We start from the raw sequence: 17,986 nt of genomic DNA, 5'->3' as shown, positions 1-17,986 counted from the left end.
AAAGGGTACAAAAACCAAAGATTTCAATCAGAAGCATAGTGTTCAACAGAATAACACCCATAAGACTCTTTGCCAGCTGGGAATTTCACAGGACACGTGCTTACATTCCTGACATTTTAAATAATGTTTCTTTTTCTAAATGCAGACATTCATAAACAGGTAAACAGTTTGAATGATGTTGGTTCATAATTAACAAGCTTGTTAGTTTTCAGTAATAGTTCAGATAGTTATGTCCATCTTGTTTTATTTTTATTTTTATTTGATTTTTTGATTTTTTATTTTTTTTTGTTCTATGTACTGTTTTTGGTGCTTGAATTACAGGCTTGAAAATCTTTAAAAAAAAAATAAAATAAAGTAAAATAAAATAAAATACTTGTGAGGACTTTACACTGACATAATTACTGAGGCAGCTCTTTAATGCTATGCTACACCTGAATCTAACCTTAACCTCAGTAACTAGTAAATTCTCGCTTTAGAAATTAAAAATGCTCCTTTATATATATATATATATATATATATATATATATATATATATATATATATATATAATGTCAAATTTGAAATTTGACATTACTCGGTATTTGTTTGGAAAGTGGTATCGCCCAGCCCTACTGACAGGAGCTGGAATTCCCATCAGTGCAGGCTCAGGTTGGTGGCGAATCCTATCACGTGACAAAACTCAGCAATCCGATTGGCTGCTTATCTTTACAGTCGGTAAATAGCGGCGAGAGGGCGGAACTTCCCAAAAAAAAAAAAAAAAACCACTAGCGTAATATTTCGGTGTTGCTGCATGATGCTGGCTAGCAGATCAAATGAGAGCTGCATTAATCAGCTGCCAGTAAATGCTGCCACAATGAACTCTTCTACAAGAAGTGAAAGTGACTGGCAAGGCTTAGTGAGCGAGGTGGGTGCTGAATGCAGTGCAGTGCAGGCTGCTGTGTTATCATGGAACATATGGAACATATGGAACAGGATACGCATAGCAACCAGCTGTTTTCATGCGCTAACTTTCATACTGTTTATTTGTTTATTATATAGTATCCAGTTAACATTCTGTATTAAACAAGGAGAGATATGATACACTTACGATGGCTTCATCATACAGTTAGATTAGACAAGGACGTTAAGTGCAGGTGTGTGTATTTACTGTGTTTACAGTTGGTCGTATGTCATTTTTATGCTTTACCATCTTAAACCTTTATCTTCCATGTGTCTTTTATTTTTAATTAACTAATTCTATGCTGCAATATACACACACACACACACACACACACACAGATATATATATATATATATATATATATATATATATATATATATATATATATATATATATATATTGCAGCATAGAATTAGTTACATTAGTTACATGGAAGATAAAGGTTTAAGTTGTTTATGTATATATATATATATATATATATATATATATATATATATATATATAGATAGATAGATAGATAGAAAGACAGATGTAGATATAAATTAATCGAGGGCGAATAAGAAATTCCTTGTGGTTCTTTTCCAGCTATTATTAAAAGGCCATACCTTGATTTAGAGCATTAGAATAAGGACCAGTATCCTGTTTTATTGGACAAGTACACTTGTGCAGGCTATACAAGGAATTTCACTTGGTTGTTGAACTCTCGCTTGTAGACATTACAACAAGATAACAAGGACAAGACACGAATTTGTAACACAAATTTCCTATGTACAGAGGTATAACTATTGAGCTGTAAGTAAAAAAGTAGAATATTGCACAGAAAATGTACACCTACCCAGATAGCAGATGATTTCTGAACAAATATGACAGTTTTAGGCACACATTGGTTGGTTATGTCTGGAATAAAGGCAGACAGGCACTGTCGTTACAGGAAAATAATCAACAATGTAACTATAAATGGATAAAAAGTATAACACTTCGTTCTTTAATGAAATTATTAAAGTGTAATTATTTGCAAATTGCTGTAGTGTAATTAAGCAATAAAACACAAAAGTTATTGTGTTAGCTTGAATAATATCACTGCTTGAATTTGTTACAGGAATAGCTAAAGAAGGTGTGATGTTATTGGCAATAACACAATAGGTTTTATTGCTTTTTTAAGTAGTAAAGCAATGATAAACACTTTTAAATATCGACCTTTCATACTGGCTATTTCATCCATCACAAAAAAAGTAGTTTCATCACAAGTGGCTTGTTGCTATGCAACAAAGTAACAATGTTATTATTTGGTGGATAAATAGATGTACACTGTAACTGTAAATTAGTGGCTATTGGGGAAGCTGCACTAGCTGGCGAGTGTGCAGCTATTCTTTTTATGATGGTTGTCAAAAAAGGTCAACTGAGATTATATTTTATAAACTCTGCATTGCTTTACAAACTTAAACATATTTTCATTGTTCCAAACTCTGTGAAAAAGTTTTTTTAAATCCAGTCTTGATGCAGGTTTCCTCACAGTATCAGAGAGAAATTTTTCTAACAGACTAAATGACAAATAGTGATGTCAACGGGTCACATGACCTGTTATTTTAAGCCCTAAACTGCAGTAACGCTACTATTGCTGTTACTTAACAACCTATGGTCGCAGTAAAATACAGATTCGTTGAAAAAAAGTGCGAGCAAGAACATTTTTCAACCAATCAGATTGCATGGTTGGAACTAACTGTTGTGTAATTTCCTGTAACCACAAACGCTGCTCAAATAAACGATGCCACAATTAAAGGTTTCAGAGCATTTGTGCCAAAAAGGCTGAATGCTACCATCTGTACGTAATGGACCAGTTTGATTTTAGTGGCCCAACTGTAATATATTGGGCCACATCATGCTGTAAATGTAATTATGTTCTGACATCTAATTTGAGATTAGTTTCATGGTGTTGTGGGATAAAAGTGGTAAGTGTGGAAGAGCACTAAGTCATCATTCTGGGTTATGTGCATCGAACACTGTCTAGAGTCAAGTTGCTCGTCTCCATTCGAGATAAAAACAACCGTGTCCATTTGCCACGTGTAAAAACCTGTGCAGCAGTCTTTTTTCTCATGACATTACGAGTGCATGCTGTTCCGACACCAAATGTAATAGATCACAGTATTTGGTCATTTGGTGTGAGGCATCAAACATAAACTTTGTGTTTTTTATTTGTCTTGTGTTTGTAACGGATATTTGTTGTGTTTGCTGTTCTGGTAAGCCATTTTTAATTCAGAATGGCTTTACGTAAGCATGAAGTACTCCACTAAGAAAATGAAAGAGGTAGATTCTTATCTCCTCCCCTCAAACAAAGCGGAATATTTACTTTTCCAGGAGTGTCAAATTAAACTTGAGCCTGAACTCCGTGTTCTGTGTAGTTATATATCTGCAGGGTAGTTGATATCTGGAATACTAGATATAAATAGAATTGACGGGTGAATTTACCACTGTAAATGACAAAGAGTAAGAATGGTAACCTTATTGTTAAACACATAAATGCACCTGAATAAACTGATCTGTTTGTTTTTATTTCCAGTTTCTGATCTGCAAGCGTAAGCTAGAGAGTAAGAAGGAGGCTCTGCTGATTCTGTCCAAAGAGTTAGACACATGCCAGCAGGAGAGAGACCAGTACAAGCTGATGGCCAATCAGCTGCGCGAGAGACATCAGGGCCTGAAGAAAAAATACAGAGAACTTATTGTGTGTCCTATGAAGCATACATACTACAGCTGAATTTTGCAGTGTTTATGTTGAAGACAGTATTCCATGAAATATTATCTAACATTAAAAAGAATGAATGACAAATGTTGCTAGAACTGTACTGTTAGCTTTGCTTACCCTTGTACTCTGTGTTTCAGGATGGAGATCCTACGTTACCACCAGAGAAACGCAACCAGGTGGGTCTGTGATCAATAGTATAACCATCAGAGCGGTTTCAGTAAGACAGCGTTTCTCAATTCCAGTTGCAAACACACCTAAATCAATTATTATATGATGAACCGCATGTATTGTGTTGGAAGCAGGAAACACTTGATACTCTGCAGGGCAGTGGGCCTTCAGTACTGGAGTGAATATTACCAAACCTGTGATATGATCAATTTGAATGCTATAGACAGACTGATTAACTGTGTTTAAATTATTTACAGTTCTTCGTAGGCAGCCAAGTTTATCCAAATCAATTTGTAAGTTAAACAAAATACAATCCAAGCATAGAGCTATTAAAGGAAATGACAAGTGCTGAAAGACATGTGCGATGTAAGAAAAAAAAATGCAAATGCCATGTTTTATAGGGAAAACTGCAGTTACAGCTCTGTGCTGTTAAATTCTCTGATCTGACTGACCAGAAGGTGTTGATTAATTTTCTATAACAGCAGTGCTGACAATAGTGCCAGCTGCAAGACAAGTCACAGAACTCGTTCTAACACGTTATCATTTCCATAGTAACAACTAACACAAGGACATAGAAAAGTGGACTTTCTACATAAACAGATTAACAAAAACATGTAATTGTTTATATAGTAAAGTGTTCTGTGAGGAGATGTGTGTTTCACAGTTTTGCAAGGATTTTGGAGGGAGTTTGTTGGTAACATGACTAGCTGCATTTTTTTTTGCCTTATTAGCTTATTAGACATAAAAAGGAGAGGTTCGTGAGGGAATGACTGCTTATAGCTGTCATAACATACACGATAACAGGATGTAACTTATTTTCTGTTTGTTCCACAACATTAAATGTAACTGTAAGTGGATTAAGTGGAAGATGTATGATGTTTTGTTCATTAATAAAAAAAAAATTGCAATCATTGGGAAATTGCTGTGGCTTAAATGGAATAACACGCTTCGGGACATGCTGTTATAGGAAAATAATCAACTTTGGGGTGGTAACAGTAACAGACAGTAACAGAAACCAGCTGTCATTGATTATTTTCCTATAACAGCACACTCCGTCATGTTTTATTCCTTATTTATCACGGGTCAATAATATTCCACTTACACAATATATAATCTCTCTCTCTCTCTCTCTCTCTCTATCTCAGGTAAATCTGGCCCAGCTGTTGAGGGATTCACGGGAGAGGAGTAAGCAGTTAGCAGAGGAAGTGAAGGAGCTGACTCAGAGACTAACTGAGGCCCAGGGTGACAACAAGGTAAATACACAAACACACACACACACACACACACACTCTTACAGCACTTTTCTAGCAAACAAGGCACACCCAAACACAGCTATGTGTGCTGATACTTTAATCTCGATTCTGTGAAAATACAACTAGAGCACAAACTTTATATAAGGCTGTTGAAAATACAACAAAACCATGGAGTCATGTGTTTTTTCTGTCAGTGAGACTCAAATGGTGTTCTACAGTATGCATATAGAACACTAGGTAGGGTGCACAGCTTCATTATGCTGTACTCATATTATAGGTGCACCACCTGAATAGAAAGTTATTAGGGATCTGCCCTAACTAGAAGAAGCAGGAATTTTACTTGCTTTTATAAATACTGTTATGTGGAATGTGAAATCAAACCAAATAGCATTAAGAAAACATTACAGTGGGAAAATAAATAAAAATGAATCAGAAACATTAAACTGTGATGTGTCTTAAATCTACCAGAAAACCTTTTGACTTTTGAGAAAAGGAATAATTTTTGGTAAACAGTCACTACACTACTGAAGATCGCTGTCCAGTAGAAAAGTGATTATGATCCAGAGAAGTCATCAGGAACATTCTGTGATGCTTGTGTTTGACCAGTTGATGGTCTCCACTATTATTAGCTATGTTCCACCTTGGTTCTCTTGGTACATGGGCAAAAAAACATGGTACTTGGGTGTGGCATGACTTGTGTGGTGATGGAAATAGTAACAATATGCAGGATCACAGTTAATTTGCTGTAAAAATCTGTCTGCTGTAAAAATGCAAATACAGAGCTTTCTGTTCTTATCTGATGTTTCTGCTTCCTCAACAGCTTTTGAGAATGACAATTACTAAACAGAGGCTTGGGGATGATGAAGTTGGGGTCAGGCACTTCCCAGCCCATGAACGAGAGGATCTAGTCAGGCAGTTGGAGGAAGCAGGATTGCAGGTAAAGAGTCACTGATGCCTAAAAAGATGAGCACTATTGAGAATTTTGATTTGCTTCTGAATACAACAGAATAGATTTCAGCCTTCCATCTAACGGGAGATTTTAACTCCTGTGTTTCCAATCCAGGATAACGTTAACACATTCTTCATCAGCATGTGACAGCACCAAGTGTAGTAACACTAATGTAGTAGATTAGAGTGTAGCGCACTTCACTCCGACTTTCACACTTCATGACTGCTGAGATGTGTAATAGCATTACTTATAGACTGGGAATGATAATCATGCCGTACATCAGGGGACTTGATAGGGCTTGATGATCTCACTTTAACAAGACTGACAGTGCTGTATAATAAAACTTGAAGAGTATTGAAGCAGAACTGACAGTGTCTGACATCAGTGCAATATTATCCCTGTTTCAGAGAGAAGAGCTGGAGAACAGCCTGAAGGCAGTGAGTGATGAATTGGAGGATGTGAAGGCAGAAAGGACTGTATACAAGGAGAAAGCTGATCGCCTCAACCTCGAGCTCAACCATGTATTGGGAGGTGGAGGCAAACGCATCGTGGATGTGGACGCTCTTTGCATGGAGAACAGGTCAGGCAGTGTTTTATGTAGCTACAGCTAGTTATGTTATAAACCTTCAACAGTTACAAATTGCTATAGTGATCCAGGCTAAACATTAATTTACAAGGAATTTAGTCCTAGCTTGTTATTGTGAAGCTTATTAATGATTAATCACATTGTTGTGTTCAGTCTTTTTTTTTTTCAATTTGATGGGACTTGACACTGGAACAGAGCTTTAAGGGCACTTTCACATAGACCGGATTTAGTCTGTCAGTGCAGTTCGTTTGGGCAGGTGCGAACACAGCACATGGGTGTTGACTAAAAACTGGCATGTGTGAAGCAAACTGAGCCAAAGGACAGAGCACAATAGCTAGAAGAAAAAAAAAGAAAGGAAGTGTTGAATATGGTTCACAGAATGTTTTAAACTAATTATTTATAGAATCATTTTATCATATATTTAGCATAGGGCCTATATTCTCTGAGCTTTCTTTGATCTTCTGTAAGCACTTGCAAAAAATTGGTTTATATTTTCATTCACTGTATTCTGAGCAATAAATAATAGAGTACATTTTCAGCCTCACCACCTCTCTGCAATTTTTTTTGCTTTTGGTTTGATTATGTATAGTTTGAAGCTGAACCATACCAAAAATAGCAAACAAACCACAAGTATTCATTTCATTCTGAATAGGTTTATAATTTATAAATGAGACTCTGAATCCCAGAACCAAATATTTAAATGGCAATCAAGTAAATGTAAATGTTGAAATAGTTGCTTTAAGGTCCACTTCTCCTATTTAAACTTCATTATATTCTAAGGTTTGTGCATGTTGAATTCAGACCACAGACCACAGCAGGCTGGAAACTGAGATGGTCATTGCAAACATTGATTTTGTGTTTCTTTAACCTTGCTGTGTTGATTTAAAAACCCTTTTATTGAAAACTCTATTGACAGCCACGTTTAAACCTCCTGGCAGAGGCAACCAGGTTTTGGGCTGAAATGTCGTTATCAAGAGCCCCCAAACCACCAATAACAAAACAGCTCCAAGGCTACATATTTTAGCTATCAAGTCCTTTTCTTTGTAAGAAGTCCCCTTTTGTCACTAAACCTGCTGAGGGTGTGCATGACCAAACATTTTGATTTTGGCCTCAGTAGTCCACAACACATGATTCTAATTATTTATGGCACTAATTGTACTTAATGGTATTCTTATCTTCTTATGTATTTTTTATATCCATTACCTGATTTGTGCAGGTCAATGCCCATATTTCCATTTTCTATTAGAAGTGCTTTTTTTTTTTTTTTTGCCATGGTAATGGATGTCAGAGGGATTTTACAATGCTTGCAGCCAACATGGTTAAAGGCTGTAACAGAATACTTAGGGATTGAGAGCAAATGAAAAATAAGTTTTTCAAAAATTACAATTTGTTTTTATTTATTTAAAATAATTTTTAGTATTGTCAGTAATACTAGTACAAGCCTCTATATTTTTGAGAGGAAATGCTAATATCAAAAAAGTAGTTCTAAAAAGAATGATTTTTATTAGATCCAAAATAAACAGTTTTTTGTATTGTTTGAATGGAAATTTTAAATTGTCTGTCATGGTTAAATTGTACAATAATTTCTCTAATTATTACTGGAGAGCACTGTATGTTTTAAACAAATACTTGCAGTAACCTAATGGTTTTTTGTTTCTTCAAATTTATTTTGTCTTAGTACTTCACATTGCCATGTCTCGTTTAACTCCAGGTATTTACATGAGAGACTGAAACAAGTTCAAGAAGAAGTCAGTCTGCTGAAAACAAACATAATGAAATACAAGGTATGAATTAAATTGAAGTATTTAAAGGAGAAGGTTATGCTTTTAATGGAAGCAAACCATTTTTCTCTAGGAAGCTGCATCTGTACATGTGTATTTTTGTTTGCAGAATGCCCTGGACCGGAGAAAGAACTCAAAAACAAGTGGCAAATCTAACACTAGTGCACTTACTGGTGTGCTCTCTGCCAAACAGGGTAACTGGACAGTAGCTCAGAAGTGAATATTTCAATGCTAAGAATGGAAGATGTGAAGAATTAGTGAATTATTCAGTTTACACTGTGAATGTCTTTAACTGGAAATTTTTTATATCAGATTGCTTTCTTCTGTCTCTCTTCTCTTCTTTCTTTTCTCATATTCACTTTCACACACCACACACAAACCACGTTTCACTGCAGTGCAAGATTTATTGATGGAGGATAATGGATGTGGTCTTCCAGTCACGCCTCAGTCTCTCTCTGACCTGAAGTCTCTAGCCATGGCTCTGCTGGAAACAATTCATGAAAAGAACATGGTTATTCAGCACCAACGACAGACTAACAGGTGTGTGTGTGTGTGAGTGTGTTCCTTTTGCTTGCTTTTTTTTTTTGCTCTGTTTAAACTCTAATCTCTTAATTTTCTCATGCGCATACAGTACAGTGCAAGTCTTAGGCACATGCAAAGAAATGCTTTGATAAATGAAATGAAATTTTTCTGCATAAAAAAATCTACTATAAAGAGCAGTAAACAGTAATAAACTAAACAAAGTCAGTATTTGGTGCGACAACCATTTGTGTTTAAAAGACTTCATCACACTTGTTTTTTTTTTTTGCTAAAACCTGACAGCCTTATTATGTTTATTTTTGGTCTGAAAAGTGGTGTATTGAAATATGAACCATTTTTTTCTGTTTTGGTTGGAAAAGTAATGTTTGCAAATCAAATCTTTTTTTTTTTTACAGATTTAATAATCAGATGTCATAAAATAAACATTTGCATTTAAAAAAATATTAGGGTACCTAAGACCTTTGCACAGAACGGTATTTCTGGACTGAGATCACACGTAAAAATGCTTACTGCAGCTTTATGGTAGTTTTTGCATGGATGTCTAGAGACTGACAGCTCCAGCTTTGGTGTTGATGTTCCTTTAACAGGATTCTGGGGAACCGAGTTGCTGAGCTTGAGAAGAAATTGAAGACTCTGGAGGTATCTGGGCTTTGGAGTTTACCAGGTCAGTGCTGTGTTCTGCTTTTAGGTATTTGCTAATTGTCATGCCGTGGTCTACATTAAGGTGCATTAGTATCACATGGCTGTTAATTGCAGTTTTACACTCATTTCATGTTATATTTTTGTTGCTGTATCTGTTAACTGAAACACCACACACAAACACATTTATTAATGTCTGTACCTGTGGAGATCTGAGATCACAGTACCAGGAATGAATATAGCAGTGTTAAATAATATGTATGACTAGATCTTGCTCACCATATTTAAAACTGTATTATTATTGTCTAACTAAAACTTTAACATCTGGGTGAAAAATAGTCAATCTACACTCACCGGCCACTTTATTAGGGACAGCATTCTAATACTTTGTAGGATTTCTCTCAGAACAGCCGTAGTTCTTCATGGCATGGATTCCACAAGGTGTTGGTAAAATTCCTTTGAGATTCTGGTCCATGCTGACATGATTGTATCACATAATTGCTGCAGATTTTTCAGGTGCACTATCATCTCTTGATCTCTTCAGCTCTTGTTCTACCATATCCCAAAGGTGCTCTATCAGATTCAGATCTGGTGACTGCGGAGGCCACTGAAGTACACTGAACTCATTAACATGTTTGTGGAACCAGTTTGTGATGGCTTATCATGCTGGAAGTAGCCATTATATGATGGGTAAATTGTTGGGATGCATGATGTCAGCATCAGTAATCAGATGGGCAGGTTGTGGGATTTAAACGATGCTTGATTGGTATTAAGGGGCCAAATTTGTGTCAATAGAACATCCCCCACACCATTACATCACCACCACCAGCATAAACTGTTGACACAAGGCATTTTGGCTCCATGGATTCATGCTGTTGACACCAAATTCTGACCCTAGCATTGCAAATTCTGACCCTAGCATTGCAAATTCTGACCCTAGCATTTCAAATGTCACAGCATTTGAAATCAAGATTCACCAGACCAGATGATGTTTTTTCCAATCTTCAACTGTTCTTGGCTGACAGGAGTGGAACCCAATGTGGTCTTCTGCTGCTGTAGTCCATTACCTCAAAGCTCGCCGTGTCATGTTCTGAGATGCTTTTCTGCTCTACATGGCTGCAGAGAGTGGTTATTTAAGTTACCGTGGCCTTCCTGTCAGTGTGAACCAGTCCTGATAATTGCCTGAATTATCAGGTATAACAAAGTGGCTGGTGAGTGTATATGTGTTAGTCTGTATTCAGCCCAGCTGTAGCAGTGCCTGCATGTCAAAGCCTTGCTGTATGAAAACCAAGCTGGATGTAAAATTGATGATGTTTTCTCTCCTTTCCTTTGCTGCCTTGTTAAGGTCTGACCTACAACATATCAGTGGGATTAGGGAGTATGTTTCTGCCCCTCTGGCTTTTGCTTCATTATTATGTGTCACCAGGATGCTGGGCACCTGCCCACTAACCTGCCCCTCATTTTTTTGTCATAACCACCTCCCATAAACACTCCATACTAATGTGACATCTGTGTGTGTCCAGAGCTCACACCCCAAGCCCTAATGATGTAGAGTTTAATGCTTTTCTGCTCAAACTCACCATATCCAAGTCATCTAAGTCTTGATAATTAGCTGATATGTTTAGTAAATAATTTGTGTTTATTAGGCTAAGTGGTCTGTACTGCAAATTTAAAGTGAAAAATAAGTGCGCAAGCACATCATTAATATCTGCAGCAAACAAATAAAATATAGCACTTAGCTTTTCTGTAACATGATGATTAGTTATATCAATAATTCAAATGTCAGCAAGTCCAAGATTCTCATTCAGTTTTTGGCATCTGATCTCCCTTGTGTGAAATTAGGTGCTCTACGCATTAACAGTGTGTTAAATGGTGTTTGAGTGGGCAGATTTGTTATGTGCAGGTAACAATGCAGTTATAGAGATGATTTAAGAATAGCTCAATGTGTTCATCTGCCCAGTGACTAAGAAAGCTTCTGGAAAAAAAAAATGGACTCAACTTTATTTTTGATTCAGTGACAGTGCTAAAGTGTGTAGAGATGTGTTCAGTGGTGCGTTAGGAATAGATGTTCTTTAGATGTTTTCACACTGCATTTTTCAATATGACACATTTGACAAAGTAGTGAAAGTACATGCAAGCAAAGAAAGAACAAGCCTGAAATGCATGACTATGGATTTATTTTTTGATAAAGTTGAGTTTGAAACCTTTCAAACGCCACTTTGGTATTACAACAACTCTTTGTTTTAGTAAATTTTGTTAACTAATATTTAGATGAGGGGGCATGGTGGTCTAGCAGGTAATTATCTGAACTGTAGTGTAAATTGCCCCTAGGTATAAAGGAGTGTGTGAGTGTGTGAGTGTGTGCGCGTATGGTGCTCTGTAGTGGACTAGGGTCCCACTCAGGGTTCTCAGGATAGCCTTTAGATCTAGCACAACTCTCTGACCAAGATAAAGTGGTTACTGAAAATTAATGAATGAATGAATTAACAATAAATATTGTGTATTCTTAACAGCACTGTGGAACCAACTGCTTTGGCACTAGTATCTTTTGATGTTTATCAAAGCATGACAAATTGTTAAATGAACTATTATGCCTTTACCTTGATGGGCTTAATGCATTTACCAACAAAAGCACAGTCATAGTGAAGGACAGAGCTCCCATTCTCCATCCACAAGAGGGCAGTGTGGCTCTTTCACCATTTTCCAAGTCTAACTCTGATGCACTGAGGCCCAGTGAAGCTCGCCTGTCGTAAGACTGTCTTTCTACCACCATAAAGCTGACAAGCATCCATTACAAAAAATGATTGCCCACATTACAAACACATTTGGGGAATGTGTTGTTATTAGTGGAATTTGTAGACGAGACAGAGGGGCTCGCAGCTCACCCTACGAAGGTAAATGCAGTGGGGAGGGAAGTGAGTGGCCTTGTGAAAACAGACAGCCTGTACCAGTTAATGCCAGGGAGAAAATGGAGGAATAATGTGACCATGAGGGGGAAATGTCAGCATTTCATTACGTATTAAGAGCACAACCTGCCCATAGTGCAGAAATACAGCCAATTTATTTGCATAGAAATGTTCAGTTGTAAAACAGTGTAAACCATTTTTTCCAGTCAGTTCATCCCCTGTTATTGTCTCTTTATGTGACAGCTTTGGTTTTAGATGCTGTGTTTGTGATGACAATGTGACAGACTAACGGTCATGTCAAAATACGAGCCCAGACAGGTGTCTTCACATCCCTGCCTTTGTATGCATAGAAAAGACAGGCAGGTGCACATTTGCATGGGACAGTGCAGGCACTTTTAGTGAGAAACAAGCTGTATTAATTGTGAAGTACCTAGTTTTTGTGTGTGTGCAAGCATATATGTATTATGTGTGTGTGAGAGAGACAGAGGGAGAGAGTTTTGTCCAATCTGCTTTTTGTATGCGTGTGTGTGTTTGTGTGTGTGTGTGAAAGAGAGAGAGAATGACAGACACAGGGAGAGACAGAGAGCGAACGGATGGATGGGCAGCTGCCAGGTGGGAATAGCCACTCATCCATCCATTCCGCTTTGCGCAGCAGGCTGTGCCAAGCGTCCATCCTGCTCTGCATACCAAATTAGCCCAAGTTTTTAATTGGTTCTGAGGTGCCTTTCTACATCACATCAATGACCTTTTCAAACCAAGAGAGCTGAACATGGTGCTTTTAAAGCATCACTCATTCACCACTAGAAAAAAATAATAACCACATTTATTGTGTACGGATGTGTGGGTTAGAGACAGGGAGGAACAGGGAGACACCGAGAGAGACCGAGAGAAACTGAGGGAGACTGAGAGAGACAGAGAAAGAGATTTTTCCCACTGCTTAATCTTTGGATAATTTAACACAAATTTGGCACAACATTCCTGTGCCCTCTTGACATGATAGTCTTCTTATATCTCATATATCTTTTATATTCTTGTTGATGTTCCCATCAACAAGGAACCTGGAACCTGGTTTCAAGACAGATCAAACATGTAAGCACTGGCAACTGTGATGGCACAGGTCTATAGTGGAAATTTGTCTGTGAGCAGCATATGGCTTTAGACTGTGATGCATACAGCTAGCACTAATGAAGACAGATGACAGAGTGTCTGTAGCCACTTCCTCTGTGTGTGTGTGTGTGTGTGTGTGTGTGTGTGTTTAGTATATTTTGTTCCAGCATATACATATATAAATCAACATAAAGGGCCACCGCAAGTTGCCAGAACAGCGTCAAGAGGTTTGGCACAGTGAGGTTGAGCTTAGGGTTAGGTGTAGTGAGGTTAGATATAATGAGGTTAAGGGTTGGTTTAGGTGCCGTGAGGTTGAGGTTCAGGTTAGATGGAGTGAGGTTGAAGTTAGCTGTAATGAGGTTGAGAGTTGTGATGGTAACGTTGTGGGTTGGGTTAGCTATAGTAAGGTTGAGTTTAGGGTTAGGTGTAGCGAGGTTGAAGATTAGGAATAGTGAGGTTGAGGTTAGGGTTAGGTGTATTGAGGTTGAGGTTAGGGTTAAGTGTAGTGACGTTGAGATTAGGGTTAAGTATAGTGATGTTGGGGTTAGGGTTAGGTATAGTGAGGTTGAAGTTAGGGTTTTGTGTCATGAGGTTGAGGTTAGGGTTATGTGCCATGAGTTGAGGTTTGATTTATGTGTAGTGAGGTTGAAGTTAGGGTTCGGTGTAGTGAGGTTGAGTTTAGGGTTATGTGTAGTACCGATGATCTTAGGATTACTGAGGTTGAGTTTGGGTTTTGGCCCTCCAGAATTAGTCTGACACCCATGTCCTCTATAGTCCCATTTTTTGTCCATCCCATCATGTCATCATTGAATCCTCCTCAGTCATTCTGAACCATTCAGGATGCCAATGTAGTTGTCTTAAAGAAATTGAATGATAACACTATGTTCTCTCTTGGTCTTGGTGTTCAGCAGGAGGTAAAGATGCCATTATCTTGAATGAGAGTCAGCGTGCCACGCCTCCCTCCTCTCTTGGCTTTCCCTTACAGCCTGTGCTCAGTGAACGGCTGACTGATTCACAGCCCCCTGCAGGTGAGGGACTGTAATTGTGTGTAACTGAAACCACTGTTCTCTAATTGTGCCCTCAACTCAAAGCTAAAGAGCCATAATTAGCTTGATCACTCACTGTAGCTCGTCCTGCATGTGTCCCCATGAACGCACCTCTGCTTCACGCACACTCTTATCGCTGTGGTGGCTAAATGGCCAATCCTTCTCAAATGCCATGGCATTTTGCAAATGCTAGCAAATTCTCGCTTGCTGACATTCACCAACTTTTGGGACGTCTTTGCAAAAGGGATGGTCCATAAATATGGATGCCAGCCATACTGTGAGCTGTTTCTCTTTTCACTCGTACTTGAGAAAGCTGTGAAAGTGTTTAACCTTTTGCTTGCATGCATCCAAACATGGCTCAGTAATCCAAGAGAATGGGTGTCAATTGCTTCTCCACATGGATGACTTCACATTAAAATATGCTGGTGTAAAACACTCCTGTAAATAAATCTATTTCTGCTATTGAGAGGCTACTTAGGCATTCCAAAATCTGCTTTTTTAGGATTTTCTTGACTTTATTAGTCTCAACAACAGTCTATTTTATATCAAGGCTATTATTTTATATAGACATTTTATAAGCTGAACTGTCTTGGAGTTGTTGAGATCTTACCACCATCTCCACATTGCAGACATGAGCCCACAGGACACTTCTTCATTAGCAATGGCACTAAAACAATGACCATTAATCTTCTTTGTCCCCCTGACTGATTCAGATGACAGGACAGGAAGTGGAGGGTTATTGCCATGGGAACTGGACACAGCTGGCGATGACAGCTTCCTGAATGTGTGGCCTCGCTCCCGCCCCAGTCCAGATGGAGGTGGAGACGAGGTGGAGACACCTGTCACCTCTGAGCAAGGGGAGGATACGCAGTCTAGCGGGCTGGAAATCGTGAGGCAGACAGAGCAGCGGCTATGTGATGAGGAAGTGGGGCCAGTTGCAGAGATGCAGCCAATCACGAAGCAGCATCCTGTTGTAGAGGAGGGGGAAGTTGTAGAGGTGGACAGCAGCTTGACTGTGGAGGAAGGTGAAGATGCTGCAATGGCACTGGCTTCTCCAGTGTCTGATAGCTCTGATTATTCTCCACATCTCAGTTCAATGCGCATCTGTGACCAAAGCCAGCATGAGGACTATATCCATCATGATTTTAGACAGATTTTAAGTGTAACTACTGACCCTGCAGATGTGTTGGAAGAGAAGTTCTCAAGTCTTGCATCTACTTCCAAAGAGCCTACCCCGGCTTCACCTCTCACACCAAGGTGGGATCTGGACTATCAATCAGGAGAGACTGACAGCTGTCACAGTGAAAGTGTGGCTTAAATAGTGACCAAATTTCTGTTCCTTATAACAGGAACTTGTGTAAGAATTAAATCTCTAAAGCAAAGGTTTTCAGTTCTTGTTTGTTGCCCTGCGTGTTTCATGTTTTCCCTCAAAACGCCTTAATATTTAGTTGATGACCTCGATCAGGCATGGTAGATAAGAACAAATATGAAACATGAAACAGGCAGGACCCAGCTGTAAATGAACTAAAGTGTGCATACTTTACGCTTGCATCTCAAGATGTTGGAATATTCTTCTAAATCTAAAACCAGTGCATGTATTAGTGATTTTTGTGTTTTGCTTTATTTCTACATGTCTTTGTCTGTTGAATTACAGTATGCTAAATTTACAGTTCCTGTGTATAAATTAAGTTTATGATTAGACAAAAATTCACAAGCAACAGTGATTCATCCTCCATAAACAGGGATAAGTTCACTCTGAACTTTATTTAAATGCATGTATATCACAGACTGCATCATGTACTCTACATATATCACGCCGGTGTCAAGAATAAGGTGTCAGTGAACCACTTAATATCTTACATGTGTTTACACTTTATGTCAACTTAGTGTTGTTGTTAAGGGATCATATTTGTGCAATCTTGAAACCAGTCTAAGAAACCCTTTCAGCACTGATTATGTAATTGTTTATGATTTTGTTTTCTTGCAGTTGTTACATATAGTATTTTGTTGTCCTGATTGCCAATGCCATATAGTTTCTACCTTCTCTACTTCCTGTTGTTTCTGTAGAATGTTTATTTCTTTTAGCTCCCTTTTTCTTTTTTTTTTGGAGAAAAAAGTCAGGCAATTGTATTCACATGTGTCATACAAATGATGCAATTTAAAAAAAGAAATGCACACAGATTTCACACAAATTACATTTGAATCACAAATGATTCACATAAGATATCAAATTGTTTCAAATCATGATGGTATTGCTGTTTACACAACTAATTATACACTAATTTAAATGTTTACAAATGTAGATTGTGGCTGCCCTCCCTCTTTTTTTTGCTGCATGTGCCTTATAATGCAAAATGAACTGTGCTTTCTCTGTTGGGAGAGACAAGATAAATGTGATGGGATGATATGGGATAGGGTTTGTTTTCTTTTTCAGTCTCTTGGCATTAAGTTCATGTCAATTATCTTGTCTATGACCTGTATACTCTGATATGGTATACCTGTTTAATTAAATATAAATATATATTTTCTCAAATTGTCAAAGGGTCAAATTCATATTGTCATTTTCTGTTCTTGAACCATGTTCCATTAAGTTCCAACTTAAATACATGGCACATTTATTAACTGATTGATTCAGAAATGATAGTTCTGTATGTTAGTCAATTGTATTATCTTTGTAACACAATTATCAGAAGGAAACAACATTGAAAAGCTATGATCATGCAACTTTTCCACATCTACAGTGTCAGTGGTTTCTTAGAATCTTCCAGAACCCTTGTGCATGTAGCTACTGTGCTGTGAAGGCCATGACACCAGCGGTCAAGGGTAGCACTGTTAGAATCTACCCTCTTGTGCCTGTGCAAAATCAACATCCTGTAAAATCCTGACTTCTCTTGGAAAGAGGTAGCATCTACTCTTATACAAACTCTCGCTTCTCTTATTTTCAGGAGTAAGTTACTACTTCCCAGTTCAATTCAGGTTGTACACACATTCCATCTCAGCACGGACTCAGCTGGCATTCAGCTTTTCTGAGCAAATGCATCATCTAAGCCAAAAACTCAATTGCGTATTCTGCAGAAGGCATGGCTTTTCTATTTTTGATCCCACTTTGCTATATTCACACACACACACACACACACACACACACACACACACACACACACACTTTCTCAATCATATGGGCAGAAATTCTGGAGAAGCCAGGCGGAGGGTGAGGCGTGATGCCAGCTGATGTATTTGATGCGTCGTGTTGGCGGGCTGTGTGGAATGGCAGGCTGGATTATGCTCTATTGAAGCCATGCGCTGAGCCACTGCAGTGCCAGGCTAGCCCACA

The 17,986-nt window shown here is 38.1% G+C and overlaps 1 protein-coding gene across 5 annotated transcripts; it reads left to right on the top strand.

Annotated features, from left to right (window-relative positions):
• The first annotated feature begins 745 nt into the window (after positions 1–745).
• ccdc149a (coiled-coil domain containing 149a) lies at positions 746–17,175 on the top strand. Of its 5 annotated transcripts, none has more exons than XM_026936454.3 (13): positions 746–904; positions 3,498–3,659; positions 3,818–3,856; positions 4,994–5,101; positions 5,922–6,038; positions 6,458–6,630; positions 8,348–8,420; positions 8,527–8,611; positions 8,813–8,957; positions 9,545–9,621; positions 10,942–10,974; positions 14,521–14,637; positions 15,369–17,175. In XM_026936454.3, exons 1-13 carry the CDS (start codon positions 791–793, stop codon positions 15,971–15,973), a joined length of 1,848 nt encoding a protein of 615 aa, XP_026792255.3. In that variant the 5' UTR covers positions 746–790; the 3' UTR covers positions 15,974–17,175. The 5 variants fall into 5 exon arrangements, with proteins under 5 accessions (XP_026792255.3, XP_026792254.3, XP_026792257.3 ...); XM_026936453.3 differs by having other exon boundaries at positions 14,518–14,637; XM_026936456.3 differs by lacking the exon at positions 10,942–10,974.
• Positions 17,176–17,986: the final 811 nt, after the last annotated feature.

This window comes from Pangasianodon hypophthalmus, chromosome 4 (assembly GCF_027358585.1).
Source record: "Pangasianodon hypophthalmus isolate fPanHyp1 chromosome 4, fPanHyp1.pri, whole genome shotgun sequence".
NCBI classification, from domain to species: Eukaryota; Metazoa; Chordata; class Actinopteri; order Siluriformes; family Pangasiidae; genus Pangasianodon; species Pangasianodon hypophthalmus.
The sequence above is the reverse complement of the archived record's forward strand: the minus strand, read 5'-3'. Positions and strand labels throughout refer to the sequence as shown.

Coding starts and splice junctions, on each gene's coding strand:
- ccdc149a (XM_026936453.3), top strand. CDS start 791: ATGATGCTGGCTAGCAGATCAAATGAGAGCTGCATTAATCAGCTGCCA. Junction 6,631..8,347: donor GCTCTTTGCATGGAGAACAG/GTCAGGCAGTGT, acceptor GTTTAACTCCAG/GTATTTACATGAGAGACTGA. Junction 8,958..9,544: donor CACCAACGACAGACTAACAG/GTGTGTGTGTGT, acceptor TTCCTTTAACAG/GATTCTGGGGAACCGAGTTG.